We start from the raw sequence: 13,438 nt of genomic DNA, 5'->3' as shown, positions 1-13,438 counted from the left end.
GATCCTTTGATTGGGTGGACATGCTGCAAGAGCTCTGATTGGCTGGAAGACGTCCTCAAATTGTCATAACTGTGTCAGTCTATGGATGGGGTGAGAAACATGGGCCTTCTAGGTTTTGTATTGAAGTCAATGTAACCAGAGGAGGACGGAAATTTAGCTGTCCTCCAGCTACACAATGGTGCTTCCCTACAGAGTACTGTCTGACCTTATTTGCAAAATAGTGTGTTTTAATTATTTGGTGACGTGATTTTATATTTAGTATAGTTTTATCTAAAAAGGATAACTTTTAATGTTTTACCATTTTTAGTTTTTATGAAATTCACTGAGGATGGTCCTCCCCTTCCTCCACAAACCCAGAGTTTCATCAGACACGGGCATGTTGTATATTTTTTTTTTTTTTTTTTTTTTTTTTTTTTTTTTTTTTTTTTTCACCTTTATTTAACCAGGTAGGCTAGTTGAGAACACCTTTATTTAACCAGGTAGGCTAGTTGAGAACAAGTTCTCATTTGCAACTGCGACCTGGCCAAGATAAAGCATAGCAGTGTGAGCATACAACAAAGAGTTACACATGGAGTAAACAATTAACAAGTCAATAACACAGTAGAAAACAAAGGGGGGGTCTATATACAATGTGTGCAAAAGGCATGAGGAGGTAGGCAAATAATTACAATTTTGCAGATTAACACTGGAGTGATAAAAGATCAGATGGTCATGTACAGGTAGAGATATTGGTGTGCAGAAGAGCAGAAAAGTAAATAAATAAAAACAGTATGGGGATGAGGTAGGTGAAAAGGGTGGGCTATTTACCAATAGACTATGTACAGCTGCAGCGATCGGTTAGCTGCTCAGATAGCTGATGTTTGAAGTTGGTGAGGGAGATAAAAGTCTCCAACTTCAGCGATTTTTGCAATTGAACTGACCTGGAAGACCGCGTGTTGATTTTAAACACTGAACTGATCAATTAGCGAAGTACCTCAGTGTGGTGCCTAGTTGGGACAAAATCCTGCACTATCTGCATCACTCCAGGAACAGAGTTGTGTTGTATACGGAACTATACACCTTTTAATGAAACACCCTTGTGTTTAACAGCCAATCAGTATCACTCCTGAGGTGGACGGTCAAGGGGATATGTAAATGAGCTGTCTTGCGGTTTGAAGTGTGCCCGCGTGAACAGTGTTAATTCTTACCATGCTTCAGATATAAAGACAAAAGTAATAGTACTCCAGTCTCCATTGTGAAGTTAATTCTACCGTGTCATCTAGAGCACGACAGGGTTGCCTACCGGTGTTGTGAGGTGACTGAGATCAAATGGTTACTCAGAGATAGTGGGGCTGATCTCTTATCAACATAGTAAAAGGATAGCCCACCCCCCATGTCAAAAACTATCTGATAGCAACATCTGTAATTTTTTAATTGAACTAGGCAGGTCAGTTATGAACCAATTCTTATTTACAATGAAAATTCCACACCATCTGTTGTGGTTTATGGAAGAGGATAAATCTGCAGGCCTCAATCCCAAAGGATTGGGATGCTTGGCATCACTTTTCAATCAAATGTATTTATATAGCCCTTACATCAGCTGATATCTCAAAGTGCTGTACAGAAACCCAGCCTTAAACCCTAAACAGCAAGCAATGCAGGTATAGAAGCATGGTGTCTAGGGAAAACTCCCTAGAAAGGCCAGAACCTAGGAAGAAACCTAGAGAGGAACCAGGCTTTTGAGGTTTTATGTCTTGACAAATGTTGGTATTTAGGTTGAACTATTCCCTATGAGGGGTTAACCCATGTGATCTGAACTGAAGCCTATGTCTCTAAAGGGCTGAATAGGATTAGGATAGTAGCACCGGACTCACCGCTAGGAATGAAATAGGGAGCTTTAGAGAGTTTGACCTGATCTAGCTGTTTGGATAATTCCTTCAATAACCTAGTTTTTTTTTTCTTCTGGCAATTATTCATTTCTCCATTGTCGGCAGGTAGCCTTGTGGTTAGAGCGTTGGGCCAGTGTCAATCCCTGAACTGACAAGGTAAAAAATCTCTCATTCTACCCCAGAGCGAGGCAGTTAACACACTGTTCCCCGAGCGCCAAAGACGTGGATGTCGATTAAGGCAAACCCCCGCACCTCTCTGAGTGGTTCGGTTAAATGCAAAGTCACATTTCAGTTGAACGCATTCAGTTGGACAACTGACTAGGTATCCCCCTTTCCCTTTCTAAATGCTGGGGTGTCAAACTCATTCCATGCATATTTTTTCCCCCCTTTTTAAGTTCCTTTCTAATCAGTGGAGAGAGAACACCTCTGGTCTGCGTATAACTAGACTCCCCCACAGACAAGCTGGTTGACAATGACACCTATTTGCCTTGTATTGTCATCTAGTGGTTGATTTCTGGCACTGCAATGAGTAACCCATTATGACGTCACTACCCCCACACACACACGCGGGTGCTACAATGCAAGACACACGGAGCAAAACTGGTGTTTTACCGGTCACATTTTTTATTGATTTTTTTTAGTACATTTCAAGTTGTTTTGATAGAATAGTAGTGGCCCAGAAAGTTCCATAGATGTTGAATTGAATGAACAGTAGTTACATGGTATTGTACAGATTGGAGACAAAGAGAAGAAGATGCCATCGAGTAAAATGAGAAGATTCATCCTGGGTCCTATTCATTAGGGCACAACGTTGCAAAACAGAGAGGGTAGTTTCCTCTCTTGTTTCAGTCTGTTGTCTTCCGTTTGGTGCCCAATGAATACGACCCTAGTAATGCTGTACATTGATGGTCTACTTGCGTGTTATATTGTTTATGAGCAACAGCTAGCCTGGTATCCAACTGATTTCACAGCGCTTCTCTTTTTGTTTCCTTTCATTATGTCTGGTTTTACCAGGCTAAGTAACTGCTTGTCCACGTTCAGTAGCCGACGTTGTCGAACGATGTAGTTAGAATTTCCATGAATAGAGCTAAACGTGGAACATTGTTCTATATGCCACAGAGCAAATTTCTATCTTTAACTTTCCAAAATGTTGCTGAACGCGCCCCACGTCTGCTTGTGTGTGACACAGTAGATAGAAGTTGCCTCTAAGAACCGATACAGGATCCGATGTCTTTGTGTTAGTCTACTGGTAAATGTTAGTGTTGGGGGCTCTGGTAATCTGATCCTATATCTGTGATTAGAGACCTTACTTACATAGTGTCTTATTAGATGATGAGGAGCAACTGATCCAAACTCCTTGAACCCTCTGATACTAGTCTCAACCCATCTGTCTAGACAGACTACTCTGATACGGTATAAGCATTGGAGGAGATTGGTGAAGACACCGTTGTTCAGTTAAGAGCACTGAATAGAATTCTACTTCTAATTCGACAGGTGGAACATCATGATGTCCAAGATTCTGTTCTAGAACTAGAATGTCCACGAAACTGGGAAAAGCACATAGTAACCCAAAGAAGTCCATTCGTGAGCCAAGTCGTAAAGGAGCGAAAAGTCCCTCGTCAAGACTCTGCAAAATGGTCCCAGATTTGATGATTGAGAACGTTTACCATCCACTCTTCCTTGTCAAGGGTAATCCTACATGATAGATGTACACAGTCACCCCAGCTCCCCTGGCCCTGAAATGTTAGATTGACATACGATAATGCATCACTCTTTGGAAAAGGTGGACGATAGCAGTTCATCCTTGCAGTTATTACACAAATCATGTAGATGAAAAGGTGCCCTTCAGAATCAGTAGTATACACTCGCCCATTCAGAGGAAAGCAATGGCGCTTCCCCTATCCAAAACAAATAACCTTATCAGATTATTAAAATCTTATTTCAATCTCATCACTAGAGATGAAGGAATCATAGTTTTTTCTGATGAGAAAGAAATTGACCTTTGAACACAGTGGCTACAAAACATCATGAACTGAAAATAAAATGTAGGACACCATTTGTTACAACGCAGCAAGTTCTGTCCCTCCACCTATTGTGCCCAAACCATTTCATGTTTCAGTTACCAAACCAGAAAGGTTATTGTTACATCGTCTTAGTCATTAACAAAATGTGATTTTATTTTTTGGAATGAGTGTCCTTATTTCTATACTGATTTGAGATATTGAATGCACATGTCTGTTGCCATACTTGTGTCTATAGAGTTAACTGTAATTTAGATGTCCGCAGGTGTGGAATTCTAGGTAGTTATGGTGTTTTTAGAGTATGTTCTCCTAGCTGTTACCATGGGTTCCTCCGCTAGATTCCAGAATCACTAGGACAAGTTATGGTGTTTTTAGAGTATGTTCTCCTATCTGTTACCATGGGTTCCTCCGCTAGATTCCAGAATCACTAGGACAAGTTATGGTATTTTTAGAGTATGTTCTCCTAGCTGTTACCATGGGTTCCTCCGCTAGATTCCAGAATCACTAGGACAAGTTATGGTATTTTTAGAGTATGTTCTCCTATCTGTTACCATGGGTTCCTCCGCTAGATTCCAGAATCACTAGGACAAGTTATGGTGTTTTTAGAGTATGTTCTCCTAGCTGTTACCATGGGTTCCTCCGCTAGATTCCAGAATCACTAGGACAAGTTATGGTGTTTTTAGAGTATGTTCTCCTAGCTGTTACCATGGGTTCCTCCGCTAGATTCCAGAATCACTAGGACAAGTTATGGTGTTTTTAGAGTATGTTCTCCTAGCTGTTACCATGGGTTCCTCCGCTAGATTCCAGAATCACTAGGACAAGTTATGGTGTTTTTAGAGTATGTTCTCCTAGCTGTTACCATGGGTTCCTCCGCTAGATTCCAGAATCACTAGGACAAGTTATGGTGTTTTTAGAGTATGTTCTCCTAGCTGTTACCATGGGTTCCTCCGCTAGATTCCAGAATCACTAGGACAAGTTCCAGAGACATTGTTCAAACGTACTAAAATAAATAGTCCTCCTCTGTTGTCAGTTTGACCCTCCTCAGGGATTTGGATTCTTGCAAAGGGGACAGGTAATGTTCAGGTAATGTACCGGTACTCAGGGAAGCCTAATATCCCCTTATAGTCCACCTTTTACGGGGTCGTATTCATTAGTGGACACCATTAAGAAAGAAGAAAAAAAACACAACAAAAAAATGCTTTGCTAAAAAAACAACTAGTTTCTTATTGGTTCAGGTTGTCCCTTCCTGTTTTGTCCATTTCCTCCATTTGATGTGAAGTGAATACGTCCCTGGAGTCACTTTGTCCACCTGTACTGTCAGTCAAACAGTCGTTCCCTTACATCCCTGTCTACAGGGTCCATAAAGTCCATTATGGTGTTGGATAGGGATTGTACAGTGGTCGTTGGATGATGGGTGGGGGAAAAAAGTAGAGAACCACAGAGTTTTTGAGACCAGATTTAGTTTCCTTTGGGGGGGGAGGGGAGAGACTGAGAGCCCCCTCCATCTCAGTCTCCTTTAAACTGAGGCAAATAGAATGTCGTTTTGGCTAAACCTTGCCCAACCATGGTGTGTGATGCCTTCTGGCTGTATAAATTGTGTTATGGGATTGCATATTGGAAGAAAGGAGATGGGGAAACCAGGGATCTATACTACATGGCCAAAAGTCTGTGGACACTTGCTAGTCAAACATCTCATTCCAAAATCATGGGCATTAATATGGAGTTGGTTTGCCCTTTGATGCTAGAACAGCCTCCACTTTTCCTGGAAGGCTTTCCACTAGATGTTGGAACATTGCTACAGGGACTGGCTTCCATTCAGTCACGAGCATGAGTGAGGTTGGGCACTGATGTTGGGCGATTAGGCCTGGCTCGCACTCGGCATTCCAATTCATCCCAAAGGTGTTTGATGGGGTTGAAGTCAGGGCTCTGTGCAGGTCAGTCAAGTTCTTCCACACCGATCTCGACAACCTGTGAGCTTGTGTGGCCTACCACTTCGCAGCTGGGCCGCTGTTGCTCCTAGATGTTTCCACTTCACAATAACAGCACTTACAGTTGACTGGAGCAGCTCTTGCAGGGCAGAAATCTGACAAACTGACTTGTTGGAAAGGTGGCATCCTATGATGGTCCCACATTGAAAGTCACTGAGCTGTTCAGTACGGGCCATTCTACTGCCAATGTTTGTCTATGGAGATTGCATGGTGGTGTGCTCGATTTTATACACCTGTCATCAACAGGTGTGGCTGAAGTGGCAAAATCCACTAATTTGATGTGTCCACATACTTTTGACCATGTAGTGTAGTTGTGTTGAAGATCCCTCCATCCTGATGCAGATCAGCAGAGGGAAATGGCTAAACTAGAGCTGAAATGGATCCAGGAGGACCTAGGTGAAACCAGGCTTGAGTCAGAGATCTCTCTAGTGATCCCTCCAGATCAGCAGAGGCACCGCCGGTCACTCTTGGTGACCTCCTCGGAGGAGTGGACCACGTTGGGGACGAAGCCGCTCTTCACCCCTTCCCAACCCTCCTGGATAGTGATGTCACCGCTCCTCACCTAGGGCCAAGATATCAAGGTTAAGACGTCGTATTCACATGCAGAGGCTTTCGATTAACTAAGGTAACACTTATTTTACAACCCAGTATTAGTAGTGATGGGGGGGAATCCATAGTTACATATCGCAATATTATTCTCCAAGTATCTATTTATTGCTACTGTAGGTTGTGTTAACTAGCGCTAGTTGGCTATACCTGCCCCAAATCCTATAGCTTGTTCTCCATCTTCTTTCTAAATACTGAGCCAACATGCTATTTGTTTCCCTGACTGATTCAAACTGTTTTCTCCTGCTCTCTCTCTCTCGTCTCTCTGCAGCAGACATATAGTGAGCCAACATGCTATTTGTTTCCCTGACTGATTCAAACTGTTTTCTCCTGCTCTCTCTCTCTCGTCTCTCTGCAGCAGACATATAGTGAGCCAACATGCTATTTGTTTCCCTGACTGATTCAAACTGTTTTCTCCTGCTCTCTCTCTCTCGTCTCTCTGCAGCAGACATATAGTGAGCCAACATGCTATTTGTTTCCCTGACTGATTCAAACTGTTTTCTCCTGCTCTCTCTCGTCTCTCTGCAGCAGACATATAGTGAGCCAACATGCTATTTGTTTCCCTGACTGATTCAAACTGTTTTCTCCTGCTCTCTCTCTCTCGTCTCTCTGCAGCAGACATATAGTGAGCCATATGTTTGGAACATCATCACAATAAAATCACAGTATCAAACAGCAATACATATAGAATCGGGAGAATCACAAAACATATCGGCACCTAAGTATTGTAATACTATTGTGAGTATTGTAATACTATTGTGAGTATTGTAATACTATTGTGAGTATTGTAATACTATTGTGAGTATTGTAATACTATTGTGAGTATTGTAATACTATTGTGAGTATTGTAATACTATTGTGAGTATTGTAATACTATTGTATCGTGAGGTCCCTGGCAATTCCCAGCCCTAGTATTTATCAGGTATTTATTTTTTAAATGACTTGTTAAAATGGCAATAACCTAATAATTGTATATTAATTACAATTTAGTTTCTTTGAGATTCATGTTTTCACAAGCGTAGGTTTGTACCATGTGGTACCAGTTTATGGGACCAGCCCATTGCTTTAATAGCCAAGGGTTAGCATTGAAAATGTGACTCCATTTTGATTTTTGACTCCGGTTGAAGAAGGTTTTCTCCTCACCAGGTGGAAGATGTCCCTGGTCAGCTCCGTGAAGGCGTGCTCCACATTGATGGCGTCGCGGGCCGAGGTTTCTACGTAACGCATCCCGTAGGCGCCGGCGAGTTTCTCAGCTTCCTGACGAGTCACCTGGCGATTTTTTTTAAAGGTAAAGATTCTATTTTATTGTCTGATTTCATAGACATGTGTTTCAGGCATCATTTATAGTGTCCTTTGTTAGGGTGAGGATTCTTTCTTCCAATGCTCAATCAAACACACACACACACACACATTCTGATAGGCTACCTGACGCTGAGGCTCCAGGTCACACTTGTGTCCGACCAATAGGAACACGATGCTGTGTGGTTGGACGTGACTCCGGGCCTCCTCTAGCCAATCATGAACGTTCTGGAAGGAGCGACGGTTTGTGATGTCAAACAGCAGGAGCCCGCCCACCGAGTTACGATAGTAGGCTCTTGTGATGGACCTGAGAGAGGGTTGAGATGAGAGAGAACATGAGATATAGATTGGCTACTAAGCTGAACCTGGATGACATGGCAGATCACAGTGGAGGATAGAAACATCCACATCATTGAGGAAACATCGAGATGTTATCAAGAGTGTTACTGTTGCATCACACTCATCACGAAGACAAATAGTGTCGTTCTGAACTAAAAGAAGTGTGAGAGAGAGGTGTTAGGAGACAGATATAAAGGTTAGAAAAGGGGAGAGAGTGGGTAGTGAGGGAGAGAGTGGGTAGTGAGGGAGAGAGTGGGTAGTGAGGGAGAGAGTGGGTAGTGAGGGAGAGAGTGGGTAGTGAGGGAGAGAGTGGGTAGTGAGGGAGAGAGTGGGTAGTGAGGGAGAGAGTGGGTAGTGAGGGAGAGAGTGGGTAGTGAGGGAGAGAGTGGGTAGTGAGGGAGAGAGTGGGTAGTGAGGGAGAGAGTGGGTAGTGAGGGAGAGAGTGGGTAGTGAGGGAGAGAGTGGGTAGTGAGGGAGAGAGTGGGTAGTGAGGGAGAGGGAAAGTTTGGCAGAAGAGAGAGAGAAAATGTGAGGGGCGGGAGGGAGGACAGGATGGGGAGAGGAAGTGGAGGAGGGATATGACAGGCAGGCAAGGTGTGGGTGGATAGAGGGAAGGGGAGGTGGAAGAAGAGGACTTCAAGAAAGAGAGAATGAAGATAGGAGGCTGGTAAAATATTCTTAAGAAACAGTTGAAATGAATCAGAAGACAGATATAGAGCAGGAAATGGAGAGATGGAACGCTGACGAAGTGTGTGTGTGTGTGTGTGTGTGTTCAAAGGCTGCTACCTATTTAAATGTAAGATGTCTCTTTATTTATAAAAAAAGGGTCCTCATATACTTGTTTTGTATGTTTTAGAAATGTCTATCAGGCCTATTTAGGCATGCATATCCAATGAGTTACCGATGTTCCAGGAAATGTTTAAATAGGCCAATAACCGCATACCCTTTGTACTTTGCCTAATAAGGCTCTTTTGACTCGTCAATAACCCTAATCAGTAGTGGAATGACACAACCTGACTTCAGTGTGGACCTCAGTCTTGTTGGACAGGAAGCAGCATTGACACAGCAGAGCGCGTTGTCATTCGAAAGGTAGGCTATGATAGATTACTACCGAAAGAGGTTAATATTCGAAGATAAATACCTGTCACCATCCTTAGACCCCCCCCCCCCCACGCGCACACACACACACACACACCATACCTGAACCGCTCCTGTCCCGCAGTATCCCAGATCTGTAGCTTGATCCGTTTCCCCGGCTCGATCTCCACCAGGCGAGAGAAGAAATCTACGCCGACTGTGGGGTCGCTCACCTGGGCGAAGCGTCCCTCTGTGAACCGCCGGATCAAACACGATTTCCCCACCGTCGAGTCCCCAATGACGATGAGTCGGAACTGGTACAGCCATATCGCCTCCATTGTGACTACTGTCTAGCTTCTGTTGTTGGGTAAATCGGGCACGTGGAGAGAGACACAGGCGAATGGACGCACAAAACCAGAGTCAGACAGGTAACAGGTAACCCATAGCAACAGTGTTCACTTGAGGACCCCAGAAGGCTAGAGACGGCCCTGGTGATGAGTTAAAAGGCTTGATATGGCCATGGTTTTTATCTAGGACCCCGGTGTTACAATTAAGCAATAAGGCCCAAGGAGGTGTGGTATATGGCCAATATACCACAGCTAAGGAATGTTTCCTCTGCACGATGCAATGTGGAGTGCCTGGATACAGCCCTTAGCCGTGGTATATTGGCCACAAACCCCCGAGGTTCCTTATTGCTATTATAAACTGGTTACCAACATAATTAGAACAGAAGTAAAAAATACATGTTTTGGCATACCCGTGGTATACGGTCTGATATACCATGACCTTCAGCCAATCAGAATTCAGGGCTCAAACCACCCAGTTTATAATGCCGATTATAGCCACATGTTTAATTACAAGCATGTGACAAGAGGAGATCTGATTTTCTAGCCTATGTTGGCCTACTTTCAAGACCCTTGACTTGGCTATGTCACCTATTTGATAGTCTGTTTTAGGTTATGAAGGATTTGTTTTAGGTTATGAAGGATTTGTTTTAGGTTATCAAGGATTTGTTTTAGGTTATGAAGGATTTGTTTTAGGTTATGAAGGATTTGTTTTAGGTTATGAAGGATTTGTTTTAGGTTATCAAGGATTTGTTTTAGGTTATCAAGGATTTGTTTTAGGTTATCAAGGATTTGTTTTAGGTTATCAAGGATTTATTTTATTGCTGAATATACAAAGCCCTGTTGAATTTCCCTCTAAGAAAAATAACGTGATTTAATTCTAGTTGTAGCCAGTGGCAAGTAAGTAATATAGCTTACATATTTGATTCTATATTCTATTCCGTGTTCTATAGAACTATGCTTATTGAAAACACTACAATGCAATAATTTATTATGGTATTGCATTCTATGCACAGGCCTGGTTATCCAGCCATCACACTGCCTCTAGTGCCAACTAAAGCTCACCGCCACTACCTCACTCTGCTTGGCCGGGGGATTACACAGTCCGCTTAATATGCAAACACTCTGCCTACCGTGGACACACAGATCCCCTAGAGAATAACCATAATACCCACCCCCATAGCTGTTGACTCAGCCCGGATATCGGCTTAAACTAGGATCTCTGGAGCATTGACACGGACAGTTGACTGTAACCTATTACAGTCACCTATAGGGGACAAAACAATGTCTATTGTAGAGCATACCGTGGATGTGGCTCATTTGGTAGCGCATGGCGCTTACAACGCCAGGGTTGTTGGTTCGATTCCCACAGGGGACCAGTATGTACATGTTTCCACTCACTACTGTAAGTCTCTCTGGATACGGGAGTCTGCTAAGTGACTCAAATGTCAAAATGATATTTCGCATAAGGTGCTTTTGAATTCAAATCAGATGTTTTTTTCCCAGACCTACCAAGGTCAATGAATGGGCCCCTCCATGTTTCCCAGACCTACCAAGGTCAATGAATGGGCCCCTCCATGTTTCCCAGACCTACCAAGGTCAATGAATGGGCCCCTCCATGTTTCCCAGACCTACCAAGGTCAATGAATGGGCCCCTCCATGTTTCCCAGACCTACCAAGGTCAATGAATGGGCCCCTCCATGTTTCCCAGACCTACCAAGGTCAATGAATGGGCCCCTCCATGTTTCCCAGACCTACCAAGGTCAATGAATGGGCCCCTCCATGTTTCCCAGACCTACCAAGGTCAATGAATGGGGCCCCTCCATGTTTCCCAGACCTACCAAGGTCAATGAATGGGCCCCTCCATGTTTCCCAGACCTACCAAGGTCAATGAATGGGCCCCTCCATGTTTCCCAGACCTACCAAGGTCAATGAATGGGTCCCTCCATGTTTCCCAGACCTACCAAGGTCAATGAATGGGCTCCTCCATGTTTCCCAGACCTACCAAGGTCAATGAATGGGCCCCTCCATGTTTCCCAGACCTACCAAGGTCAATGAATGGGCTCCTCCATGTTTCCCAGACCTACCAAGGTCAATGAATGGGCCCCTCCATGTTTCCTTATGGCAGGACAATTGATTGTTGTTATTATTATTATAGGGATAATTCAACCTGATCTGTCAGTAGGCTAATGGGGAATCGAATGGAGAACAGCTGGCTAGAATAGAATCTACACGATGATTTGATGCTGAACTTTACCACATCACATCTGTCACTCTCATAACATGCTTCCAAGACTACAAGCAGTGTAACTTTATTCAAAACCTTTTCTTATTTCTCTCATCGTTATCCTGAAATTTAAAATGTATTTTAATGGGATCGAGGTCACAATTACGAGAAAGGCCTATAGCCTAGGAGAACGTGGAATGGTGTCATCTTACGTTGTTTAGTTGCGGCGTTCAGAACCCGAATGCTGCAGGTTCCATCGTTTCGAGAAGCTCGTCTCCTCTTTCGTAGAACAAACTCCGGAAAAAGGTCTTACAGCGACACATAAACCACAGTTTACAATTCCCCTGGAGAGATCCAACGACGGGTCTAATGTTTTTATTACGGTTTATAACGATAACAACGGGCTCGAACGGCCTAGGTCTAAGAGAAGAATCCACAGCACGCTTTACTCCACAAAAGGTTATTATTTGTAAACGGAAGTCAACACTATTGTCTAAAACCACACTCGTTTCGAATGTGATACATTCGACGGGTTCGTTTTCTTTTCACTACTCTCTTTTTTTCGTTTACAGTTTTTGAAGGCCGCAAAATGTTATGAAATGAATGTTGCTGTTGATGAAATGGCAGCGCTAGGAGCAGCATCACAGAACCTGACTCATTCCACTTCCCCGCCCGCATCAGCACCACTACTACCGTAAACATCAATATAGAGGCGGACAACCACTTTTCTCATCTCCCCAAAAACCCACAGCGACACAAATAGCATAAAAGAAAACTCTATTAGACTAGGGCCAATATATCAACTCTTGTTATAACACCATTATAAAAATAGTATTTAAATGTTGTGGTTTTGTTTTTATAGCATATCAATCATTTTACCTGTTGTATGGCAACCCTTTTTGGTGGGTGAAAGCGCACTTTTCCTTAATAACGGAACTGTTTATTCCCCACATACTGCCTACCAAACAGACCCGCTGATATAAAACATGTATTGGAGCTAGTTCAATTTGATAAAACGGTTTATAATTCTGCGTGTAAAATTGACTTTTTCTGCGTTAAGGGGGACATGTCGGTAACCAACCGATGCTTGACAGTGCGCTGGGACGAATTGTTATTTATTTTATTGAACCTTTATTTGACTAGGCAAGTCCGTGAAGAACAACTTCTTATTTACAATGCCCGCCTAACCCATATGACGCTGGGGCAATTGTGCGCCGCGCAATGGGACAGCCTGGAATCGAACCAGAGTCTGTATTGACACCTCAGACCACTGCTCCATTCGGGACATACACTGGTAAATGTATATGTTTTTGTTCCCCCTGCTGCGCTATGTTGCGTCAGAGCGATGGACAGACAGTACAGTGAACGTTTGACTTGTTAACCTATCGTAGCAGCCGTAGAACGACCAGACTTGTGTTAACCTATCGTAGCAGCCGTAGAACGACCAGACTTGTGTGGGCGTAGACAACTTTATCGGTTAAAGGGGTGTGGTCGTCAAACAGCTGACGGCTGGGCAGGAGACGCTTCACGCTCAGAGGAATGGCAACTGCTTATACATGAGATGATCGCGCGCACACACAGGCTGCTTGACCTAACTTGACAGTTGATGACATCACTTTTTATAACTTTTTTGCACTAGCTGGAATGGTCACCAACACGGATGGTCACC

The 13,438-nt window shown here is 43.5% G+C and overlaps 1 protein-coding gene across 1 annotated transcript; it reads right to left on the bottom strand.

Moving 5' to 3' along the window:
- Nucleotides 1-2,470: 2,470 nt before the first annotated feature.
- Nucleotides 2,471-12,426, bottom strand: LOC109882264 (ras-related protein Rab-39B-like). The gene is made up of 5 exons (XM_020474371.2): nt 11,982-12,426; nt 9,322-9,555; nt 7,909-8,089; nt 7,627-7,752; nt 2,471-6,439 (listed from the first exon to the last, which is right to left on the bottom strand). Exons 2-5 carry the CDS (start codon nt 9,534-9,536, stop codon nt 6,320-6,322), a joined length of 642 nt encoding a protein of 213 aa, XP_020329960.1. The 5' UTR covers nt 9,537-9,555; nt 11,982-12,426; the 3' UTR covers nt 2,471-6,319.
- Between the last annotated feature and the right edge of the window lie 1,012 nt (nt 12,427-13,438).

This window comes from Oncorhynchus kisutch, linkage group LG16, assembly GCF_002021735.2.
Source record: "Oncorhynchus kisutch isolate 150728-3 linkage group LG16, Okis_V2, whole genome shotgun sequence".
Lineage (NCBI taxonomy): Eukaryota > Metazoa > Chordata > Actinopteri > Salmoniformes > Salmonidae > Oncorhynchus > Oncorhynchus kisutch.
Note: the sequence above shows the minus strand (reverse complement) of the source record. Positions and strands in the feature narration are given on the sequence as shown.

Excerpts from the sequence above, each read along its gene's own strand:
- LOC109882264 (XM_020474371.2), bottom strand. The coding sequence starts at position 9,536 with ATGGAGGCGATATGGCTGTACCAGTTCCGACTCATCGTCATTGGGGAC. Across the intron at positions 8,090-9,321 it reads GCGGGACAGGAGCGGTTCAG|GTCCATCACAAGAGCCTACT; the intron begins GTATGGTGTGTG and ends ACCCTCTCTCAG. Across the intron at positions 7,753-7,908 it reads ACCTGGAGCCTCAGCGTCAG|GTGACTCGTCAGGAAGCTGA; the intron begins GTAGCCTATCAG and ends AAAAATCGCCAG.